The sequence below is a fragment of the Talpa occidentalis genome, unplaced genomic scaffold, assembly GCF_014898055.3.
Source record: "Talpa occidentalis isolate TD23 unplaced genomic scaffold, MPIMG_talOcc4v2.1 talOcc4.10, whole genome shotgun sequence".
In the NCBI taxonomy this organism is placed as follows: domain Eukaryota; kingdom Metazoa; phylum Chordata; class Mammalia; order Eulipotyphla; family Talpidae; genus Talpa; species Talpa occidentalis.
The window spans coordinates 8,418,388-8,432,351 of NW_023600993.1; the positions used below are offsets into that span (position 1 = coordinate 8,418,388).

A 13,964-nucleotide genomic window follows, 5' to 3' on the forward strand; every position below is an offset into this window, starting at 1 on the left:
TGCTCTCACCCCACATCGGCTTCCTTCTCAACTGGGCAGGTTTAGAAAGTGCTGACTCACACCTCCTAGCTTGAAGCTCAAGTTCAAGTTGAGAGGTCATCTCTCTCAACAACGCCAGCAAACAATTAGGCCTGACTCCCCCAGGTGGAACTTGGGGTGCCAGGAGTAGAGTCAACCCCATAGAAACCCTAAGCCCAAGAGGAGTGCAAGGGTGCCGGCCACGGAGGGGAGACGCGGGCAGGGAGAGGAGACGCGGGCAGGGAGAAGTGCTGTCAGGCCTCCGCAAGCCTCCACAGGCCCTTCCCCTATTCCAGGCTTTTGCGATTCTCCTGCCTTTGTCTCCCTGCTGCCTAGCTGAGGCCTGGCCCAAAGCAAGCTTTCCTCTGCAGGTATTGGCGAGATGGAGGGTGGAGAATTAGTGCTGCTTTGTGCTTAGGGAGCATGCGCAACCTCAGGGACCGGGAGCTGGGCTGCCAATGGCCCATGTTCTCTGACCCAACCACACATGGCCCAACACAGCTTTGTGGGTTCCTGTGAAGCCCCAGGAGGAGGCAGAGCCTGCAGACCAGCCCCTGGGGATGCTGTAAGGGACAATAGAGTGCACTGCCCCCTGGTGGGGCTCTCAGAGGCCGCCTCCACCCTGTTAGGAAGCAAGGCAAATCACTTAAGCCAGACACGTGTACAAACAGAACCTTCCAGCAGAGAAGGGCAGGTGGAAGGGAAAGGGGCCATTTCCAACCCTGTGTCCCTCCTGTCCATCCTGACCCAGCCCTCACCACTGTCTGCCTTACTCACCCTGCATCTCCAGCACCAGCCCAGGCTCCAGGCATTGGCAGCATCTCTTCAGCCTCACAGCTGGAGCATTAGTTCCGGTCTCCTAACTCCAGTGCCCAGGGAATTCAGTTCTGGGAACTTTGCTGCTGCTGGCCTGGACAGTAACAGCAACAACCACACTGGCTACCACTTTCGGAGCACACAGCCTGGACCAGGCCCCGGACTAACTGCTTTGCATGTGTTCACTCTTTTAGTCCTTGCCTGGAGGGAGGGGCCTGTGAGCTCCAGTGTCTAGAAGAGAGTGAGAAATCTCGTTACCTGCCTGAATCACACAGGTGATGACAGAGGTGGCTGCTGGTCTTGACCACACTGCCTGCTGAGAAGGCATGGGGGCTTGGGGGGATTGAGGAGGGGGCACAGCATACACTGGGGGAAGAAGGGAGCCCACAACCCTTAGGCACTCTTGGACCCATTTTCTCTGTCAGTGTCTGTGGCTGATCCATCCTGCCCTGCTGGGTCCCACACAGGCCTCGGGGCCAGCACTGGCAGTGATGCCTCCTGTTCATGGCCATGTTCACCCTCCATCTCACAGAGCCTTCACACAGGCTCATGAGAGAAGGCTTAGTCCCCAGATGGGCAGGAGCTGCTCCTGGCACCCTCTGGGTGAGCGGACTCCAAGTCTCAGTTCTACAGAAGCCAACACACGCTGAGCAGCGCCATCCCCGGCCTGCCCCCTTCCACCAGCACAGCCCAAATGCAGCTTGAGCTTCTGCAGGGAGCGTCTGCCGGACCTCGAGTCCTTCCTCCTCACCCTTCCCCCTCAGCCTTGGGCAGGCATCCTGCACCCAGCCATCCTTGGCAGACCCGGCACAGCAGCGGAAGAGCAGGGACTGGCACAAGCACTGAGGTTTCCAGACCTCCATCCTCTGACTGCTAAATGGCACTGCGTTTCAGTGAATGTCAGGGATTCCTTCTCAGCTGTCCTGGGGCAGCTATCCCCTGGGGACGAGCCCCAATAGTATTTGGTGCACTGCAGAGGGGTGTGTGCCAGGCTTCCAGAAGCCCACACACATTTCCAGAATTTCACTCATGGCTGCTTCCTCTCTTTCTCAGCAGCCCGCATGTGATGGGGTGGGGGATGGGCAGGGACTCAGAGGGCCACCCCCACCCCCAGCTCCCCAAGCCCATGCCAGGGATAAGAAAAGTCTGTGATTTGGAAAATCCACCCAGAAGCCTGTGGTTTAGAGTCCATGATTCAGTATCTGGAGCGAGCATTATGTTGAGCGGGAAAGAGTTACGGAAACCAACATGTGGTGTGATTCCATTTATGTCAAGTTTTAAAAACATGTGCAAGTATTGGTATTGTTTGTGAGCACTTATCTCCTTAGGAAACCCGCCAATGACTGTCCAGGGCAGAGAACTCTATGTGTGTGGAGGGATGGTGGCAGATCAGCGTTCACTGGATTCTTCTTTTTTTTTTTTTTATAGAGGCATATTTTGTTTGTTTGTTTGTTTGTTTTGTTTATACATGCACTGGGTACAGTCAGAAGCGCGGGAGGGTGAGAGAATTCACCAGAGCCAGAGCGGGGAGCAGAGCAGGCAGAAGGACCGAAGTACACTGCTGAGGGGAGTAGCAGGCGGCAGGAGAGGTCTGTGCGCCATGTGGGACCCTCAGCCGGTGGCCGGGGAGCAGCCGGGGATCGAACCAGCGCCGCAGAGGCCGTGGGCAGCTTCGCAACCCAGCGCTCAACCACTGCGCCACTGGGGAGGCCCTGGATTCTTCTTTATGCCATTGGGTGCATTTAAATTATTTTTAATTTACTGTTTAATAGGATACCGTTTTTAGGGTCTATGTTGATACTTTTGACTTTCTATATGCATGTATACATAGCTAAGCGCAAGGAAAAGCTCAGAAAGGATGTGCTCCTAACAGATGGCAGCAGTCACCGCTGCAGAGATAAGCCAGAAGAGAGAGCTTGAGGGAGGTGGCCTGGGGGCTTTTGTGTCAGAAGAGACATTCATGTTATTTGTGCAATTAAGATCTCATTTCTTTACAATGTAAAACTTGGCAGGATGGGGGGGTGGGGGTTGGGAATCCAGGACTTGGAGGATTTGTGAAACTGAGATTTGAAGGGTCAGAATGTTGATGGTTTTGCATTTCCACAATTATGTCATCCTAAAAAAAGGATGAGGCGCCCCCGCTACCTGCTCGGGAAGATGCTCAGTTCCTGAGACCCCGGGTTGCTGGCCTGAAGTTTCTGAGACCTGGGGATCTGTCGGCTGCATGCTCGGGCCCTCTGCCCTCCCCCTAGCCAACGGTATTCTCTGCCTCCACACTGGGCACAGATGGGAGCCTTCCACTGTGGTTGCCAGGGCCAGACACTGTGAGTGTGCATCAGCCTGCAGGTTAGAATGTTCTAGGTGGGCGGTGAGTCCTGGATGTGGTGTGTTCCCCCATCCACCACCCTTTGGCAGCTGCTTTCTCCATGCAGTTCAGGTTGCTTCCAGGGGTTCACCATGATAAGATGCGTGCAGGAAGTGATGCAGACATTTCCCGAGAGACCAGGAGTATGAGTGACTGCTGGGGTGAAAGATGGTCCCTATTCAATTCCTTCTGTGCTCCAGTCCCAGACCTGCAGAGGTGGGCTGAGCTGCAACAACAACCCCAAAAGTCTGGCTGCCACCCCTTCCCATCTCAGGCATCTGATTACATTTAGGAAAGTCCCATCATTCCATCCAAAGTCCTGTGGCACTACTTCCTGCCCGCGTGCTCGCCCACCCTCCCTTGACCTCAGGCCTCACACTGGGAGAGTGTTCTAACCCGCTTGAGCTTGGGTGATGAGGGCCTGCTGCCAGCCAGGCACGCCTCTCCCTGACCTCTGTCACTTCCTGAAGTGACAAGCAGCTGGACTCGTGAGTCGGAGGTTGGAGTGGAATCTTCCTTTTGCCTGCCCCTATGCCATGTGCCCCGGTCAGGTCAGAACAGCCCAGAGGTGCTGGAGCACCAGCGGGTGCCTGTCCAAGCCCATACTCTCAGGGTCTGCTTCTGAATGCCGTTCGCCCTAGTTTAAAATGACAGCATAACATGTAAGGAACATACATGTAAGTTCATGAGGAGGAAATGCCAAAAGCAGTGGATGGCAGATGGATATCATGGCCCCCAGGAGGCTCCCTGCAGGAGAGGAAACCTAAGGTGAGGTCACCACCCTGAGCCTCGGCTTCCTCCCCTGGCAAACGGGTATGATCAAAGAAGCCCTGCTTTGAGAGGTTGTGAGGGGAGCAGCCCGGGGAATCACAGAGATGTGGGTTCAAGTCTTCACTCCAGCACCGCGTAGAGGAGAGACCTCTGAATGGGAGTGGTAATTAACCCATTTCATAGGGTGTCTCTGAGGAGTCACTAAAGAGCCTGAAACAAGTGTTACTTTTGCACTGTTATTGAAATCCTATGCAACTCCTCTGAGGAGAGAGGTGGGCCAGACTCTGCAATAGGTGAGGCCCACAGAAATATGAATTCTCGGGCCTCCCCGGTGGCGCAGCGGTTGAGCGCTGGGTTGCGAAGCTGCCCGCGGCCTCTGCGGCACCGGTTCGATCCCCGGCTGCTCCCCGGCCACCGGAGGAGGGTCCCACATGGCGCACAGACCTCTCCTGCCGCCCGCTGCTCCCCTCAGCAGTGTCCTTCGGTCCTTCTGCCTGCTCTGCTCCCCGCTCTGGCTCTGGTGAATTCTCTCACCCTCCCGCGCTTCTGACTGTACCCAGTGCTTGTATAAAACGAAAACAAACAAACAAACAAATAAATAAATTAAAAAAAAATGCAAAAAAAGAAATATGAATTCTCTGGCGGTGTTCTTCTGGGGCAGCCAAGTGTAGGCCATAAGACAAGTGGGCACAAACACTTGCTTACTGAGGGCCAACAGGGAAGCATCTCCGTTCTAATGCCCTCCCTCCTCTTCCCCCTCCCCATCACCCAGCTGCCTCAGCTCTACTCCTGTTCCACCTGGCAATACAGAAGAACTGACCCCCAGTCCTACCACTGCCACTTGTTGCTGTGCAACTTCAGACCAAGTCCCTCACCCTCTCTGAGCTCCAAACCTCCATGGTAAAGGAAGGAGTAAAACTCAAGGATATAGCATCCCTTCTTCCCTTAAATTCTGGGGATCTGGTTCCAGAGAGAATGGAAAGAAGCAAGTGTTCTGAGTTGCCAGCCAGGGGCTGGGCATTCATACTCAGTCTCTCATATATCTACCAGATGAGGGAGCTTTGCAAGTGCTTCAAAGTGAGGACTCAGGAGCCAGTCAGCCCTGGGGGCACCATCACCAGCTATGTGACCCGGGGTCAGTTGCTGAGCCTCTGGCTTTAGTTTCTCCTCTGAAAAGTAGGATGATGATCTCATACCTCACTGAGCTTATGAGGATTATGTGTGTAAAAATATATATAATGTATGAACATATATACCGACATATAAATATAATGCCTGGAAAAAAAAAATTATCCATGTGTATAACCATAAACACACATACACCTCTGAGAGGGGCTTGGAATACCTGATTCATGATGAGGAAATAGGTTGAGCAGTTAAGCGTCAGAAAGAAGAGAGAGATCATGTATGAAAGAAAAGTGAATCTGAGAAGAGAATGAGTCCCCTTCCCCTCACCAGGGCTATCACCCTCCATGGCTACCAGGCCTTCTCACATTCTCACACAAGCTGCTTTCTGCCGCAGGGTCTTGCCATCAGCTCTTCCCTCCCCCTGGAATGCTTCTGCCCTGGATCGACCTTTATTCAGGTCTCAGCCACATTTACCCTCTCCGGGAAGTCTCTCCTGAACACCCCTCCGGTATAGATGCATCCCTCCCACCATGCTGCTGCTTTATTGTCATGCTCAACCTTTCTCCCATGCCAAGTTTTTGCATGACAAATGCTGATTTCCCAAACTCTGCTAGAATGTAAACACTAGGGGGACAAGGCCTTAGCCTTACGTTGTGTTGCCAACACAAAAGCAGTACCTAGCAAGGAGAAAGTGCTCTGCTTGTTTGTAGAATGAGTAAGGGGGGGGGGGCAAAGGATTGAATGGGCACCACAGCTACAACAGAAATCCTCCCCAACCCAAGCCCACCTGCCTTTAGGACATGGCCAGCACACATGGTAATGACTGTGCATCTTTGTGGCCCCTGTGTGTGGTGAGCCCTCCTGAGCCCTGGGCCATAGCTATTACGGTCCCATTTCACAGCAAAAGAAATCAAGGCTCCCATAAGAGAAGCGGCTTGCCCAAGGTTTCAGGGCTCTTAGGAGGCAGACCGGTCTTGGATGCAGTTGGCTTGATTCCAGGGTGCCAGCCCCATGCGCTCGCTCGGAGCTCGTATGTCTCCGTGCCAAAGGCCGAGAAGCCACCCTGGAAAGCAGCGTCGTCGCAGGCTCCCGGACAGCCCGGGCATTTTAGCAACGGATTTCCAGGTTTCCAGCTTTGGCCAGAAAGGAGCCTGCGCGGCTGAGGCACCCTCGCGCCCGCGCCAGGCGTTCTCTGCCGGATGGGTGACTTTGCAGCTAGGGCGCCGCGGGGCGGCCGCACCTGATGCTGCAGTTGCCATGGCGACGAGCGCCTCGGCGATTGGTCCAGCGCGGCCGCACTACGTTGCTCCTTGGGCGAGGGGGGAGGCTCTAGCGCGCCCGCCCCTCCTCCGGATGCTGCGAGAGCAAACCGGGCACAGACTCCCCCCACAAGCCTGCCCCTCCTCCCCGCACCCCGCCACCCCGGATGTGCAGGAGGGGGAGAGCCCGAGGTGGTCCCAGGTAGCAGCACAGCCAACGCCCCCAGCCCAACCTGGACCATGGTGGCTGTGTGCCCTTGCGGGCGAACGGGCGCAGTGTGAGCCCCGTGTGCCAGGGGTCCATCGGCGCCCGCTGCTGCCACCCTGCGCCCAGCCCAGCCTCCCTGAAGGAGCCCGCCACCCCCAGGAATGTGACTCGCCCTTCGATTTAATTTTATTCCCTCTACTTCTCGCCTGAGCATCCTGCTCCTCCTCTAACCACATTGAACCTTTCCGCTCGAGAGGGAGTGAGTGAAGGGAAAAACTGTCCCCAGACAGGATGGCGTGCAGACGACGCTATTTGTGAGTATATGTGGCAGGTTTATGCCTGAAACTCGAGACCAGAGGGGCCCCACCTGAGCTTGGAGCTGGAGTGAGGGGCTCCGGGAGAGGCGGGGGGAGGGGCAGGGTGTCACGCAGGTGACTTGCAGAGGGAGCTGCCCCCCCCCCCCCCCCCCCCCCCCCCCCCCCCCCCGGCGGCGGTGGAGAGGCGGCGTGTTCCTCCCCTGCAGTGGAGGGTGTCTGTGGTGCTGGTGATGCTGGTGATGATGAGAGAGACTGCTAGTCAGTAGGTCGCCATCAGACTGTGAAATTCCCTGTCTCTAAGGGCAGGCAGGAGCACCACGGCCCCATCCTAACTACAGTCCTCTGCTACCATTTTGGTTTCTGGTCGAGCCCCCAGTGTGTCTGTGTGGAAAAGCCTCCCGTGCCCAGCTCTCTGTGCCCAGCACTTCAGCATGCCTGTTGGAGGGCTGGCAGGAAGGATGGGGTGGGGGTAAGATGCTGTGTCCTCGGGGGCAGGTGAGGGTCCAGCCCCCTTTTGTGAGCAGGGGTATCCATGTCCCCCTGTGCCAGGTGTTGTGTGGGCCAGTGGTGGAGCACCTGTCTGCTGGGCCTAACGCCAGCGGCAGGGGCTGTTAAAGTCTGCACGGGCGGTGACATCACAGGCCCGGGTATTTATGGAAACCGAAGCTTATGCTGGGCTAAGCCAGGCTTCCCAAGAGATGGGATTAGAATGCCAGCATTCGGGGCTCTGCAGTGTGCTATTCTGGGGTGTGCAGCCTCTGCTCACTGCCCTCCCCGGACCCATCCTGTGGGACTAAGGCCAGTCCATGTCTCTACCTGCCCAAGGCAACTTGCCCATACCTGGGTGGTTTGGGGCTATTCAGTGACCTCAGACCTTGTAAGACCTTAAAGAGCAGAACTGGGCTCCAGGCTGGGCTCAGTCCCCAAGAGGCCTGGACTAATTCATAGGGAGACTTCTGGGGAGCCACTCCAAGGCCTGGCGACCCCCTACACCATGACAGGGCTGGCGACCCTCCTGAGGGGCAGGCGGCTCTCTTGCTGATAGAGCATGGAAGAAAGTGAATATGGCCTCGCTCTGCGCCAGAGGCTCTGACGGGCCCACGGGTGAGGAAGATGCCATGTCTGTGCTTTGCTGCGATGTGCATTTGTTTTTCTAGTGGAAAAGCCCACAGGTTGGTTTGTTGATGTGAGCGGAACACGCCGGCATTCTCACTCCCGGTGACAAGGCCCCGGCTGTATTTTTGGAAACAAATAGTAAATCCTTGCCTGGCATGTAACTTCCGCCACTGTCACCGGGAATAAATATGTCCTCCCGGGGCCTCCGTCTACTTCCTGCCACACCTTTGCCTGGACCCAGGAGCCTGAAGTCTGAGAAATTCTCAACTCTCAGTACTGTCAGCCCTGGGGCGGGGAGAGACATCACCGGGGAGAAAGGGGCGATCTCCCAGCACGTGCTTGGCCCGTCACCCTGCATCTCGCGCTCAGTAATGGGTTCCTTCCCACTACTGGGTGGGCGTTGCGTTCCCATTTTAGCGTTGGAAAAACTGAGGCTCAGAAAGTTCCCCTGGAACATAGGACTGTGTAAACCCACGTATACCTGGACTGTACATTAGAGTCACTTAAGAAATTTAAAAAGGACCCATGCCTGGGTCAGTGCCACTCCCAGCTTCTGGTTTACGGGTCTGGGGGAGGAGGTCTCCAGACTCAGGTCTGTTTCATTCTCCGCTGACTTTAACCTATGCCTCTGGTTGACGTTTGTGGATGTTTAGGGGTGCAGCTCCTTCCCGTGGCAGCGTTGCCCACATCCATCATGATTTTGCCAGGGACAAGCCTACCATGCAGAGTCCAATATCCCTCACTGGACACTCGTTCATCTTGCATTTTAATGCCTCAACCCCGGCGGGTTTGCTGACCAGTGGACTAAACCTGTCTTGCCCACTTGTCTGAAAAGGGGTTGGGCTGGCATGGAGGGTGCACCTGTCAGGGGTTCTGTGTTCCCTGCTCCCCATCCCCCGGACTCCCAGACCCTGACAGCCCCACCAGGGTCTTGTGATTCTCCAGCTCTCAAGCGCCCATGATGTGGCACCGTGACACGCATGACATGGCCCCCTGTGCTGCCACCAAACCTGTGAGCACCGGAGGTTGCAAAGACCCTGGGCAGAGGGTGCTGGAGGGAGCCCTGTTTTTATAGAAAGGTTTTGAGACTCAGAGTAGCATGCCTGAGGCTGCACAGAGGGACTGGATAAGCGTGTGTTTGCACAAATTGTGCCCTCACCCAGCGCAGGGCCCTCTCAGCACCTGCTACTCGAACCTTGTTGCCAGCAGCTTGCACCGTGCAGAGGGCAGGGGACGGCTGAGCGGCTCTAGATGTTTACCTCTGGGCAGCCGGACACTCGCGCTCAGGAGCATCGGGCCAACACGGGAGCTGCGCTGTTCAGCTCCCAAGGCTTTCATGTGCGCTTCTCGTGGGAGGTTATTAATGCAGTTTTGCCAAGGAGGAAACTGAGGCTCAGGAATGGGTCGGAAAGAGACCGAGGTCACGTGATTGTTTCTTGCTGTGCACCTGGCAGTGCCCCCAGCATGCTGCCCTCCAGACCTGGATGCATTCGCTCCCATGTCCCTGTGTGTGACACAACCAAGGTGTCCGCAGCCTGGGGGAGTCCTGATGGTGGGTCCTCCCCTCTTCCCTGCCCCCCGTCCTCTGTTTTGTCCCCCTCTCCCTCTAAGCCCATGGTGTGAGCCCCAACAGAATGTTATGGAATCTAGATTCTGCCACTGGGGGAGGGAACGGGTCCCCGCCAGGCACTCAGTCACTTACGGAGGTGGCATCGTGAACCACATCAAGGATGACAGCAAAAGCAGATTTATTAATGAAAGGGGGGAAATCTTGAGGCCTCCAAGAATCAGTCCCTTAATCAAACTTACTAACAACCAAGGTCATTACTGTGCTGACAGCTTAATTAATGGTGTCTTAATTAAGGTCAGCCCCCTTCCAACTGTAACTACTCTTAACATAACCGCCGCCATGTGCTGTTATCTGAACACGGGAAGCTGGGCCGGTGTTTGCAGTGAGCGTGTGAGACGTGGACCTGTTCTGTGGGCTGAACGGCAGCAGGGTCGTCTCCTGGCTCCCTGGGACCTGCTCAGCCGTCCACCCATCCATTGCTCCCCTCTGCCTGGACTTCCTGTGGCTTCTCTCCCGCCCTCCAGGGCTCTTCTCTAACCAGCAATCTAGACTCCAGGCCCCACCCTGACCGTCCCTCGCTCCTTCCCTGCCCAGCACCATCTCCATCTGACCTGCCACTGTGTCCCTGCTTGTTGGTTAACTGATCCAGCTTTGCCGGAATATCAGCTGCACCAGGGCAGAGGGTGGGAGGGGTCAGTGCTGCTGCCCCCAGCACCGAGTGCGGGGTACAGGGACGGCGCCACAGATCTGTGCGGATGAGTGAACTATGTGGACTCTGCTACCACTGCCCTGAGTGTGACACAGAGCTGGGGAAGAAATAGTGTCTGCTTCGTGGAGGCCTGCAGTCTGGTCAGCCGGCAGTGGAGACAGATGGGAATGGGGTCAGTACCAAGAACCAAGGATCAGAAAGATGAGCCAGAGCTGGGGAGTGGCTGCTGCAACCTAAGACAAGTGTGTTGTAAGTGGGGGGGCTGCCAGGTGTTCAGAGAGAGGGACAGCAATGTTTTGCTCACTTTGGTTCATTTGGCCTTCATGGTGACCGTGGGAGGTGGACTGTCGTGACCCTCATTGTACAGACAGTGCAACTGAGTCCCCAGGTAATTTGCCCCAGGCAGCACACAGTGGCAAGTAGAGCCTAGCTCTCCCGCTCTGCTAACTGAGCCCCAGTGGCAGGGAGAAGGAAGTGAGAGATGACTGGAGGTACGGCTGGACCCAGGGTGGGGGTCATCTGAGGGCCAGGAGGGAGGAGTGCCAGGAGGGAGCACTTCCTTTGGGCCGTGGCCCTGGGTGCTGTGGAGCAGGGTGAGCACCATGGTCACACCTGCTGGACTACAGAGGGAAGTTGGAGGCTGGGCAGGGTTCTCAGCCTTTTCCCACAGCAGGCACACGCGTCCCCCGCAAGCAGCGACATTCCCACCCCGAACCTTAGACCTCCTCCTCTCGGAGGAGTCAGGAAAGCTGCAGGGGAGGCAGGAACTGGCCTTGCTCCCTGCAGGTCCACTGCCAGCCCACCTTCCGCCCTGGTGGGAGCCAGGGTGCCCCTGGCCATGGTCTCAGAAGCCAACTCTGTCCCGGTGAGAAAGGCCCTTCCCTGCTCCACCTCCGTCAGCTCTCCGTGCTTAAGTCGGGCATGGCCCTGGTCAGCGCCTAGGGCGCTGGACAGGGATCCCCAGCTTGCTCTTAGAACATGACCGAAGGTAAGAGGTCAATGCAAGGGAGGACCAGGGTGGGGCTCCTACTGTGCCACACCCGTACTATCTCTGGCAGTCCCATGGGGGAGGGTCTGTCTTACCCTCCAGACCTTTCTCTTCACCATTCTCAGACTGTCCACCCTTAAGGGAGGAGCCAGGGGCATGGAATATGGCCAGATGGCCAGACAGAAGGACTGGAGGGTGGCTAGGCAGACCAAGGCAAGGGCATCCGGGACCTCCGGCCACAGCGTCTGTCCCCCCCCTCCCCTTTGCATGCTCTGCCTGGAATGAGGCCTGGCACCACTCAGGAACTGTGTGTCCTGCTCCAGCCCTGAGTCCTTGGCACCTTGCCTGCCAGCAGGTGGGCACATAGCACCTGGTACCATGGATGAGGCCAGTTTTGGCACCACCAGCAGGGCCTGGGAGGCATTATTGCTGGTGCTGAGTGGCCCCAGGCTCCTCTGGACAGGCCACTGCCCCTGAGCATGTGGATCGGGCAGCCTTCCACTTTCCCTGCCCCTCAGCACCCCTTCCACTCACCCCTGCCCCTTGGTCCCTGAGCCCCTGGCTCTCTCAGGAGCTTTCAGAGCAGGAGAAGGATGCTCCACTCCATCAGCGCCTCTGCCTTGCTGTGTGACCCCGGGCGGGACTGTTGCCTACTCTGCACCTGTGACCTCATCAGGAGCCAGAGCAGTAGGGTCAGCTCTTACCAGCTCTTGGTTATGCTGACACATGTGGGAGGGGAACAGGGACTGCCAGAAGCAGAAGCTGAAGTGCAGACATTCTAGCTCTTGCACACACACTCGAACCCGTTTGTCACTTGTGGTCACCGAGGAGTCCTCACTCACTTGCACATGCATGCACCCACCGTGGTTATCAGGCACCTAGTCTGTGTGCCAGGCCTGAGGTGGGGGGCTGGGCCAGGTCAGCCCTGCCTGCATGGAGCTGAGAGTCTGGAGTAGGGACCCACAGAGGCCACGCAGAGCCTGCAGTCTGCTGAGGGCTGGGAAGAATAACGGGTGGGGCCCTGGGGAGGGTGGAGTGGCCCTGCTCACACGTGATTTCTCTGGCTCCAGAGCCCCCCTGGCACCACACTGGCCCCGAAACCTCCTCTGGTCAACCCCATGACATCCCTATCATACCCTGTCCTTTCGGGAGCTCACTCTGCTGCATGTTGCCCTGCAGATCCTGCTGCGGTGGCCACACTTCCTCCCACTCAAGACCGCAGGCCTCAAGATGAGCCTCAGGCCTCCCCAGGCTGGTGTGTCTCAGGTCCCCATTCACCAGAACAGAGGCCACTGTAGTCACCAGTTAACTGCCTCTCCATGACCCCCCAGCTGCCCTGGTAAGCTCCTGCCTTTGTTTCCCTGAAACCCCTGCAGGCCCTGGCCTGGGGAGGCCTAATGACCTCCTTAAAATTGTGGCAAATATGTATAGCATCAAATTCACCACGTTAACCACCACATTAACCAGCATGTGGTTCCGTGGCTTCAAGCGTGTTCACACAGTAGCGCGGCCCTGCCGTCCTGGTCCCTTCACCCTCCGTCTCCAGACTCAAACTCTGCCCCACCCAACACCCACTCCCCGCCCTCTTTCCCACCCCTCTCCCACTCTGTCGCTGTGACTCTGGTCCTGCCTAGGCCTCACATAGGCGGGATCCCCAGTGCCTGTCCTTGGTGACCGGCGTGTGTCACTGCGCGGTGTCCTGTGGCTCATCCACCTGGCAGCCATGCAGTGTCCTTCCCGGCCGAACAGTTCCACATTCATCGCACATGTGGTCTGTCCGCCCCTCTGCCGAGGCCACTTGGGCCCCCACCTGCTGTGAACAGCCTGGCTGGGAACGCGGGTATGCAAATATCTCTTCCAGCCCCTGCTTTCAGTTCTCTGAGGGGGCTCTTGAGGTGGGTTTGCTGCATCATGAAATCAGTCTGTTTCATGTTTTTGGGGAACCATCGGTTCCCACAGCAGCTACGCTCTGTTACGCTCCCACCCACTGGACTCTGGTCACTCCGCTCTTCCACTTGTTTACTGTGTTTTTCTAAAATAGCCATGGGAATGGTGTGACATGGCCTCTCGTTGTGGTTTTGCTTTCACGTCTGAAAAGAAGTGGGTGTGGGTGATGAAGTTCAGCTTTCCCTCTGCCCCCTCCTGCCAGATCCCTTGGCCCCAGCACCTCTGGCATCAACTGGGAGGAGGGTTGTCTGGCTGAGCACCTGCTGAGGCCTCCACTGCCTTCCCCAGGGTTTCTGTCTGGGGTGGGGGGCAGGCCTCTGGGTTTTCCCAGAACCCACTCCTCCGGGACATAAGAGCTGAGGGGAACAGTGACCCCTGCCCGTGGGGAGACAGACCCAGATGTAGCTGTCTGGAGGGGTTGGGGGCAGATGGAGGGCATGCACCAGGTCTTTCTGCATGGCCATACTGCCCCATCTGCTGAGAGCCATTGCGATTCGAGTGCGCATTCTGGGGGGACTCGACCTGGGGTGTCAGGTTGGCAGGCCTGAGGACCATACCATCCTGCAGTATGTGGGGGAGGCCTGCAGAGCCAAGAGCCTGTGGTGTCTCTCCAGTTATTCATGGGATGCAAATGCATAAATGGGGTTCTGAGCTTGGGACCTCACTCCATTGCCCATCTAAGCCCCAAGTGCATTTCAAGTGATATTAACTCCTCCCGAGTTTTCCAGGAATGCACTCACTGTCCTTCCAGT

The 13,964-nt window shown here is 56.9% G+C and overlaps 1 protein-coding gene across 3 annotated transcripts in view; it reads left to right on the top strand.

Annotated features, from left to right (window-relative positions):
- Positions 1 to 13,964, top strand: part of IQSEC1 (IQ motif and Sec7 domain ArfGEF 1) — a 197,209-nt gene that overhangs the window by 38,101 nt on the left and 145,144 nt on the right. For 2 of the 3 annotated variants that reach the window (XM_054700601.1, XM_054700682.1), the window contains exon 1: positions 6,698 to 6,879. The exons of the other annotated variant lie outside the window; for it this stretch is intronic. In XM_054700601.1, the coding sequence (XP_054556576.1) occupies positions 6,857 to 6,879 (23 nt within the window). In that variant the 5' untranslated portion in view covers positions 6,698 to 6,856. Of the gene's footprint in view, positions 1 to 6,697; positions 6,880 to 13,964 lie in introns of those variants that run through there. 3 annotated transcript variants of the gene reach the window in all.